This window comes from Triticum urartu, chromosome 2A (assembly GCF_056163025.1).
Source record: "Triticum urartu cultivar PI428250 chromosome 2A, HENAU_Tu73, whole genome shotgun sequence".
Classification (NCBI taxonomy): Eukaryota; Viridiplantae; Streptophyta; class Magnoliopsida; order Poales; family Poaceae; genus Triticum; species Triticum urartu.
The window spans coordinates 92,521,462-92,531,738 of NC_141874.1; the positions used below are offsets into that span (position 1 = coordinate 92,521,462).

The window sequence follows — 10,277 nt, forward strand, 5'->3', positions numbered from 1 at the left end:
CCTTGATCCAAATTTTCTGTAGCCCCGCCTTGTTACTCCCGCCTAGTAAAATTTTCAGTTGTCGCGGTCTTTCCTCAAACACCACCTTGCCCCCCTCCACACACACCACACACTCCCCAAACCTCCGCTCACATAGACACACACCACCTCGAAACCATTGGTAGGTCGCCGCCATTGCCGCCGCCTCCATCCTCAACCTCTGCATGTGTGACGGGGAGCTCGAGGAGCCAATGGCCAAAAAGAGGTTTATTGCGGCCTCTTTGCCCGACGCTGGCGAGGTGGCTGCCGAGGTGTCCCCATCGTCCTCCGTGGGCTCTTTATCGATCCCCCATCGCCGGTCCCCCGATCTGCCCGCCGCCACGCCCCTACGCCGGTTCGAGGACTTCCCCGTCCTCCCTCTGACCCGGCAACCGACGAGGTCCTACCTCAGGGTTCGGCAGTGGCGGTGTGGGACGTGGGTCACTGAGATTACAGATCGGCAGACCCACACTCGCTGGTGGCTCGGTAGCTTCCACACAGCCGAGCTCGCAGCCATGGAGTATGACCGCTGGCAGGTCCGCTACCACGGCGCGGCGGCTAGGCTGAATTTCCCCTTCGGCACACGTCCGGTTCACCTCATTCCGCCGGAGTCAGGGTGGTGAGCTCGGCTATGGTGCGGGAGGACCACGAGGCATGGGAGCACCTCGAGGCCGAGGCCGCCGATGAGGTCTACATGCAAGAGCTCCGTCGACAGCACCCGGAGATCGTGGAGGCAGAGCGGGCTATCTTTGACAGCGCGGAGGGCGTCGAGGTTATCGCGCTCTCCTCCGATGACGAGGTCGAAGGCAGTGAGGACGACGGCGCGGAGGGTGTCGAGGTGGGCGGCGAAGACAAGGAGATCGATGTCGACGAGTGGAGGAGTGTCTTCCCCAACGACCCCGACGACGGCACCATCCCGGACCCGGCTCGCGGCACACCGTACATGAAGAGGAAGGATTGACTTGACCTCTACTTCGACCGAAAGTAGTTTAGCTTAGTTTAAATTTATGTTTTATCTTCATTTATGCAAAACTATCTATGTTTATGTTTGAATGCATGCTACTTTCAGTTGAACCTGCTTTGAACTTGACCAAATTCAAGTTTACAACATTAAGTTTAGGGGATCGACTAGAAATGGCGAAAAATTGCTGGAGTATATATACACCCACTAAGGGTTTTAATCCTTTAACTTTTAAAGGATCGGCTAGACATGGCCTTATGCCTTGTTTATTTCAGTTCTTCACAAAGTGATGCTCTATATGTGCAACTATTCGCCGTGCAGTTCAATTTCATCAATAACAATTTCAACAATACCACTATGAATTACGATATTTGGTTGTTGTTAAGGATATTGCAGTTAACATGTCTTTTCTTTTTTTAACAATAACTAGTGTAATCTAGATGTGCACAATACCAATTTGAATGACTATTTGCTTGTTTTTAAATGTTATGCCTGATGCAGTTAACACACCTTTCCACTTCTTGTTTTTCTTAACTAGCGTGCTTAAGGCTACACACTGAAGTTATCATTTGTAGATTATGTTGTCTACCATGGATATATTTGCTTGATGTTTAGCCTGTTGTGCTTAACATGCCTTCATATATAGTCATAAAGGACAATATTGAGAACAGTGTTGTTTTCCATCAAGGTTAGTTTCATCGCATTGCTTATATGTACTCACTGTTCAGGATTTCGGTAGTTGGTACCATATAGCCTAGGGATGATAAGGGATTAATCGTTGAATCAGACATTTCACTGAATATATCAGTAAGCCATTTATCAGTAGGTTAACTAGGTCCATATTTAATATATCTGAGACTACATAACAACATGCATTGTACTGAATGTCTAAATATGCAATCCTAGGCTACATAGCAACAAGGAAGAGTGTTACCTTAATGTTTGTGTTACCTTAATGTTTTGATGATGTCTAGATATACATGTAATAAAATCTTATATAATGGGATGGAGGGAGTGTTGTACTACATCATTTTGCAATCGTTGTTTAGCTTCTAATATTAACTTGGTGCTTTTAGGTACACATGTCATTGCCAAAGATCCACACTTCGACCCTTTCAGCGTATGGGGCAATTGTAACACCCCCAAAATTCAACCATAATTTTATTAAGTAAAATTTGGCCAGAAATAAAATTTTGAATTATACTAGGTCATTTATTAATTTCAGAGCCTTTTATATTTTCTGTTTTACAAAATTCTCCCCTCCATAGAAGATTATTTTGTAGAATGTTGTGGTCCTTGGTTGTTTTGTAAATCATTTCATTTATATCATAAATAACGGTAGGAAATATTTTCATAATAAAATTTGCCACAAATAATCCTTTTAATGCATTTATCAAATTCTTAAAATGCTTCTGTTGCACTATAAATATTTTAAATAATTATTTTAAAATCCCACAAAAATTATGAGAGGTCAGGTGATGCCTATAAATCACTTTTGTGCAAAAACCTAACTATGTGTTTTGAAAATTTTGAGTGAAACATCCTCTTTTCATTTCTACCCCATTCCTCAGTTATAACTGCAACCCTAATTCTCCTAGCTCCATTAATTCTGAACCTTTGTCATCTCTTAGTCCTTCCAACCAAAACCTTAACTCCAGGGGATCAGCTTTATTTGCATCTTTTAAGTCCACCAAACACTCGTCTGAAGTTTTTGTCCAGAACTGAATTCTAGTAAAACTTGCACTAGCAATTTTCTCATCTTGCTAAACTAACTCCACCACCATATGTATCATCTAAAGAGATCCCATCCTGCCAAATTTCAGATCCAGAAGAATCTTCTAGCCAGCCCTAGCATTCTGTCGAACACCTCATGTGCATGACAAAATTCTGCAAGTTCATAAACTTGCATTGGGAACCTGCTCATCTAATCAAACCACCATGTCTACTAGCTCAATGATACCCTAATTCAACTCTCTGGAAGGTTTCATTAGCATAAGAGGCTCCTAGACCACCAAGGCATTTCGTTGATCACTTTGTGCATGTGCTCTGGGCATGACCAGAGCGTGCGTTTTGCATGCGTCGGCACCGAGCTTGTTCTGTGTCTCTACTGCCCCCCCCTCTCAACCCGATCCTTCTCTGGATCAACTCGACCACCTGGACCCTCGCCGACACCTCCCCTTGGCTCCTAGCACCGTCCACAGCTGTCAACAGCGACTAGAACCGCCGCCCGACGAGTCCCGCACGGTCACGTCTCTGCCCAACCCGCGTGGCACGCCCCGACTAGCCCAGCTCCTCCCAGTAGTAATTGCGTGCGACCACCATCCTCACCGACCACCCTGCCAACCTCAACGGCCTCACATGCCGCTGTATTGATCACCGCCACCGTGCTTATCCTCTGGACATCGCGGAGCCGACCCCCTTGTGCCATAAAAGCTCACTCTGGGCTCTCTACGATCCTCACCACACTCCCCTCCCTCTCTCTGATCTGAAGGAAATATGCCCTAGAGGCAATAATAAAGTTGTTATTTATATTTCCTTATATCATGATAAATGTTTATTATTCATGCTAGAATTGTATTAACCAGAAACTTAGTACATGTGTGAATACATAGACAAACAGAGTGTCACTAGTATGCCTCTACTTGACTAGCTCATTAATCAAAGATGGTTAAGTTTCCTAGACATAGACATGAGTTGTCATTTAATGAATGGGATCACATCATTAGAGAATGATGTGATTGACTTGACCGTTATCTTAGCACTATGATCGTTTAGTTTGTTGCTATTGCTTTCTCCATAACTTATACATGTTCCATGACTATGAGATTATGCAACTCCCGAATACCGGAGGAACACTTAGTGTGCTATCAAATGTCACAACGTAACTGGGTGATTATAAAGATGCCCTACAGGTGTCTCCGATGGTGTTTGTTGAGTTGGCATAGATCAAGATTAGGATTTGTCACTCCGATTGTCGGAGAGGTATCTCTGGGCCCTCTCGGTAATGCACATCACTATAAGCCTTGCAAGCAATGTAACTAATGAGTTAGTTGCGGGATGTTGCATTATGGAACGAGTAAAGAGACTTGCCGGTAATGAGATTGAACTAGGTATGATGATACCGATGATCGAATCTCGGGCAACTAACATATCGATGACAAAGGGAACAAACGTATGTTGTTATGCGGTTTGACCGATAAAGATCTTCGTAGAATATGTAATAATCACTATGAGCATCCAGGTTCCACTATTGGTTATTGACCGGAGATGAGTCTCGGTCATGTCTACATAGTTCTCGAACCCGTAGGGTCCGCACGCTTAACATTCAATGATGATATGTATTATGGGTTATGTGATTTGATATACCGAAGATAGTTCGGAGTCCCGGATGTGATCATGGACATGACGAAGAGACTCATAATGGTCGAGACATGAAGATTGATATATTATAAGGCTATGTTTGAACAACGGAAAGGTTTAAGATAGGTTCGGGCATTTTCTGGAGTATCGGGGGGTTATCGGACCCCCCCGGGAAGTTAATGGGCCTTAATGGGCCATGGTGGGAGAGAGGAGGAGGCGGCCAAGGGGGGCGCTCGCCCCCAAGCCCAATCCGAATTGGGACGGAGGCCGGCCCCCCTTTCCTTCTTTCCCTCTCCCTCTTCCTTCTTCTCCTACTTCAACTAGGGAAGGGGGAACATACTCTTACTAGGAGTAGGAATCCCCCCTTGGGGCGCGCCATAGAGGTCCGGCCCTCCCCTCCTCCACTCCTTTATATACGGGGGAGGGGGCACCTCATAGACACACAAGTTGATCTCTTAGCCGTGTGCGGTGCCCCCTCCACAAATTTCCACCTCGGTCATATTGCCGTAGTGCTTAGGCGAAGCCCTGCGTTAGTAACTTCATCATCACCGTCAACATGTCGTCATGCTGACGAAACTCTCCCTCGGCCTCAGCTAGATATAGAGTTCGAGGGACATCACCGAGCTGAATGTGTGCAGATCGTGGAGGTGCCATGCGTTCAGTACTTGATCGATTAGATCGCGAAGACGTTCGATTACATCAACTGCGTTACTTAACGCTTCCGCTTTTGGTCTACGAGGGTACGTAGACACACTCTCCCCTCTCATTGCCATGCATCCCTAGATAGATCTTGCGTAATCGTAGGATTTTTTTGAAATACTACATTCCCCAACAGATTCTCCCCAAGCAGTGGAGCGACCTAGAACGGTCGTCTCCCCCATCTCCGGCGGCTTCAGCCGCCGCCTTGTTCTAGTCGGTTCCGACATAGCTAGTTCCTCCCCCTCACATATTTCTTCTCCACCAGCCGCCGTGATCACCCGATGATCCATCCCCATCATCAGTTTAGCTTGGGGTCAACTATGGGCGAATCCCCTCCTCTGCCCGACGCCGCCGTCCGCCGGAGTCCTCGCCGCCGGAGACTCCGTCCGCACCACCGACTATGGAGACCACCGGAGGGAACACATCAACCCTGTGAGCTCGATGGTGAGCTCATATCACCAAGGGGCGCCTCCAATTGCCGGCAAGGATCGCTGGAGCTCTGTCTCTGTTCGGCTAGAGGAGAAGGCTGATACGTCTCCGTCGTATCTACTTTTCCAAACACTTTTACCCTTGTTTTGGACTCTAACTTGCATGATTTGAATGGAACTAACCCGGACTGACGCTGTTTTCAGCAGAATTACCATGGTGTTATTTATGTGAAGAAACAAAAGTTCTCGGAATGAATTGAAACTTCACGGAACATCTTTTCGGAAATAATAAAAAATCCTTGCAAAAGATGAAGACCAGGGGGGCCACACCCTAGCCACGAGGGTGGGGGCGCGCCTGCCCCCCTAGGGCGCCCCCTACCTCGTGGGCCCCCTGGAGCTCCTCTGACCTCAACTCCAACTCTATATATTTGGTTTTCGAGAGAAAAAATAAGAAAGAAGGATTCATTGCGTTTTACGATATGAAGTCGCCGCCAAGCCCTAAAACCTCTCGGGAGGGCTGATCTGGAGTCCGTTTGGGGCTCCGGAGAGGGGAATCCATCGCCATCGTCATCATCAACCTTCCTCCATCACCAATTTCATGATGCTCACCGCCGTGCATGAGTAATTCCATCGTAGGCTTGCTGTACGGTGATGGGTTGGATGAGATTTATCATGTAATTGAGTTAGTTTTGTTAGGGTTTGATCCCTAGTATCCACTATGTTCTGAGATTGATGTTGCTATGACTTTGCTATGGTTAATGCTTGTCACTAGGGCCCGAGTGCCATGATTTCAGATCTGAACCTATTATGTTTTCATTAATATATGAGAGTTCTTGATCCTATCTTGCAAGTCTATAGTCACCTATTATGTGTTATGATCCGTTAACCCCGAAGTGACAATAATCGGGATACTTACCGGCGATGACCGTAGTTTGAGGAGTTCATGTATTCACTATGTGTTAATGCTTTGGTCCGGTACTCTATTAAAAGGAGGCCTTAATATTCCTTAGTTTCCATTAGGACCCCGCTGCCACGGGAGGGTAGGACAAAAGATGGCATGCAAGTTCTTTTCCATAAGCACGTCAGACTATATTCAGAATACATGCCTACATTACATTGATGAATTGGAGCTAGTTCTGTGTCACCCTAGGTTATGATTGTTACATGATGAACCGCATCCGGCATAATTCTCTATCACCGATCCATTGCCTACGAGCTTTCCATATATTGTTCTACGCTAATTTACTTTTCCGTTGCTATTGCTATCATCACTACAAAATACCAAAAACATTACTTTTGCTATCGTTACCTTTTTGCTACCGTTACCACTACTATCATATTACTTTGCTACTAAATACTTTGCTGCAGATATTAAGTTTCCAGGTGTGGTTGAATTGACAACTCAGCTGCTAATACTTGAGAATATTCTTTGGCTCCCCTTGTGTTGAATCAATAAACTTGGGTTGAATACTCTACCCTCGAAAACTGTTGCGATCCCCTATACTTGTGGGTTATCAAGACTATTTTCTGGCGCCGTTGCCGGGGAGTATAGCTGTATTCTTTGAGTCACTTGGGATTTATATCTGCTTATCATTATGAAGAACTTGAGAGATCCAAAAACCAAGATTTATCCCTCAACTATGAGGGCAGGTAAGGAACTGCCATCTAGCTCTGCACTTGATTCACCTTCTGTTTTGAGTAAGCTTGCGGTATGACCCGGCTGGAGTTGTAAACCGTCTGGGACTTGGTAAACCGGCGGATGGTAAACCGACGGAGAGTTAAGACAGAGAGTCAAGACAGATGGCTAAGACAGACGGTAAACCGGCTGGTGTTAAACCGGCAGACAATGTTAAACCGGCAGACAATGTTAAACCGGCAGAACAATATTAAACCAGCAGATGTTAAGAAGCCCAGGAAGGGAAGTCAAAATAGTTTAAGTTAAAGTCCGAGTTGGACTCCACATGTAACCCGCCCCTTCAACATATATAAGGAGGGGCAGGGCTCCTCAAAGGGAGAGAGGGAAGAAACAATCTCTAGGGCTAGACACAACTAGAGGAGAGCCGGTTTACGGCGACTCCCTCGTGATGATAATGAGATCTAGCCTCAAATAGCATGTAGGGTTGTTACCGGATGATGTTTCCCGGGGCCCGAAGCTGTCTAAACCCTTGTCTTGTGTTGCGTCTCTCGATTCCGTTCAACCCCTCTCAAGCTACCACATAGATGTGTAGGCCTCGCGACTAAGTCCTTACACTAAGGACATCTGACGTGGCAATTCCACGATAGTTGGCGCCCACCGTGGGGCTGCGCATGGCGGTGTTGAGTTCTTGGAGGGCTTAAGGGATATTTCTACGGAAATGTTAACGCCCACACGTGTGGGTGTTCACCACCCCGACCACACGCAAGCATCACCGTTGGAAGGTGTGTGCACGAATCTTGGAAGAAACCAGGTGTTTTTTTGTGCCACGTAGGATGAGGCGCGTGTGCGGTGTGCGAGTAGGTTCGCCCGCACGTTGGTTGCCACCCCGCGGTCAGCGGTTGCCATCTGAGTCGTGCGGTGGAACTGCAATGCGCCCGCACGCCACGCTTCGACTGCGGTTGACGTCGCACGCCTCTGCCCCCTCTCCCTCACACTTCCATTTACTCACCCACACCGCAGTTACCGGCAGAACCCACTCGCATTTCAAACCATCGAAGGAGAAGGCGAGGGGAGAAGGCGACGGCGGAGGCGGAAGAATCGACGGTGTTCGGGACCGTCGGTGGTGCTCGCCGGAACGGAGCGGCTCGCCGGAGCGCCTGCGGTTGAAGGTACTGCTCGCCGCAACCCTCGCATTCCCTTCCTGCATTTCATCCCCTTCCCTCCCTGTTCGATTCCTCGATCGAGATTCGTAGAAATTCAGGCGATTCGTCGATGCGTCGGCGTTCCTGCCGGCGCCGTAGTCGTCTGATAGCCGCTTTTGGTTGCACTGGTCAGTTTTGTCGCGGGCGCGGCGGCGGCATCGTCGGCGTGGTTCTGCCTGTTCGGAGACACGAACTAGTATTGCCTATGGATTGAGCAGGTGTCACCCGGGGTTGTTTTTGATGTGCGTTGGTTCGATTTTGTGTTCGCAGTCAGTTCGTGGGAGAATTTTGAGGGTGAATTTGAAGTCGAGGTAGTTGCCATTGAACCCTAGATCTAGTTAGTTTGGTTTTGAAAATGCAGTATGAGGCGAACTTGATAGTTACATTAACTATCATGTTTGTGCGACCACTAACTCCCTAACAAATTTGATAGTTGCCACAAACGTGTCTCCCCTTGCGGCAACAATTTACTGAAATGATTGTGTTAGTTGCCACATGTATGCTTTCTCACATGGCAACTATTTTTTCATTCAATGACTGTGATAGTTGCCACACACACGCTCTTCCATGTGGCAAATAATTTTGCTGAAGTAATGTGATAGTTGCCACGCACATGCTTTTTCTCCGTGTGGCAACTAAGATTTTGCTGAATTCCTGCGTTAGGTGCCACAATCATGCTATTTTCATTGCGGCCAGTGTTTTTCCGAATGATATGTGATAGTAACCACACTGTGATAGTTGCCACAATCGGTAGTCAATGTACATTCACGAGCCAACTGCACTGGATGGCAACCACTGTGCACATAAAGTGTGCTTGTTGCCACCTGGACAGTATATTCATGTGGCAAATAGAGTGCGAACACACTGTCTGTTGCCATTCTGCATATAAGATAATGTGGAAAATTGGTTGCATAATGTGGCAACCGACTTTGCATATCAAATGTATCAGATGCCATACATATGCTTTTGCATGTGGCAAGTTTTTGCTGACCTCTTTGCATTTACATTTCCACCATGACAATTTGGTCTGTTCCCATCTCAGCAGAATGGCTCGTGGTGATCGTCAAAACGACGATGATGATTTCATGGATCCACCACAGCGTAATCGGGCAACTGTTAATGAGGTAAATGTTCATACATCCGCCCTTCCTCCTGCTGTATGTTAATGGTTGACAACCTTGAGCTTGCAGTCGTCTGGCACGAACTAAAATTTCTTTACATTGCAAAACGCGGCAACAACTGATCTCTTTTTTGCAAAAACATGGCAACAACTGATCACTTTATGTCTGTTTTTTGCAGAAGAAGAAACGTATTCGTAACAGAGCCTCCCAAGAACGACTGACTGCGTTGACTGACAAATTCAGCGACGATCAGAAGGGGGCTGCTGCTGAGATGGGTATGCAGTCTATGATGGCTGTCCGGTGCACGAACCTTGTCAACCCTGTATGCGATTGGCTTGGTGAGATCTACGACCCCGCCTCCAGAGAATTCATGATTCCGGGACGCGGAAGACTACCACTGAATGAGGAATCCGTGTTCTGCACGTTGGGTGTGCCCCGTGGACATATCAAAGTCCCGTACGAGGTCAACAACGAGATCGAGGAAGCGTTGTTCCCCCGTTTGTTTCCTGGGTTGGAATCCATGCCGAACACGACTGCAGTGGCAGATTCGTTGGAGGCCATGACGACGCACGGAGATGTTTTCAAGATGAAGCTACTCATGTACCTCATCTCAGCCGTTTTCGCGCCGACCACTTCTCTTCGCCCAAGCAACAAATGCTTCCCCATCCTGGTGAATGATCTATCTTTACTACATTATTTTTCCTTCAGTTTTTTTGCTCCGATGTCATGTGCAAGCTAGTCACTGACAGTTTTTTTGTTGTTTTTTCCATTGGAATTCTGACGCGGCAACTCCTTGTCCTGAATTTTATGCGGTGCAGGCGAAACTGAAAGATGTGAAGAACATGAACTGGT

The 10,277-nt window shown here is 46.9% G+C and overlaps 1 protein-coding gene across 1 annotated transcript; it reads left to right on the forward strand.

Annotated features, from left to right (window-relative positions):
- Nucleotides 1-230: 230 nt before the first annotated feature.
- LOC147984010 (ethylene-responsive transcription factor ERF053-like) lies at nt 231-641 on the forward strand. The gene has a single exon (XM_087540949.1). The coding sequence runs from the start codon at nt 231-233 to the stop codon at nt 639-641; it is 411 nt and encodes a 136-aa protein (XP_087397075.1).
- Nucleotides 642-10,277: the final 9,636 nt, after the last annotated feature.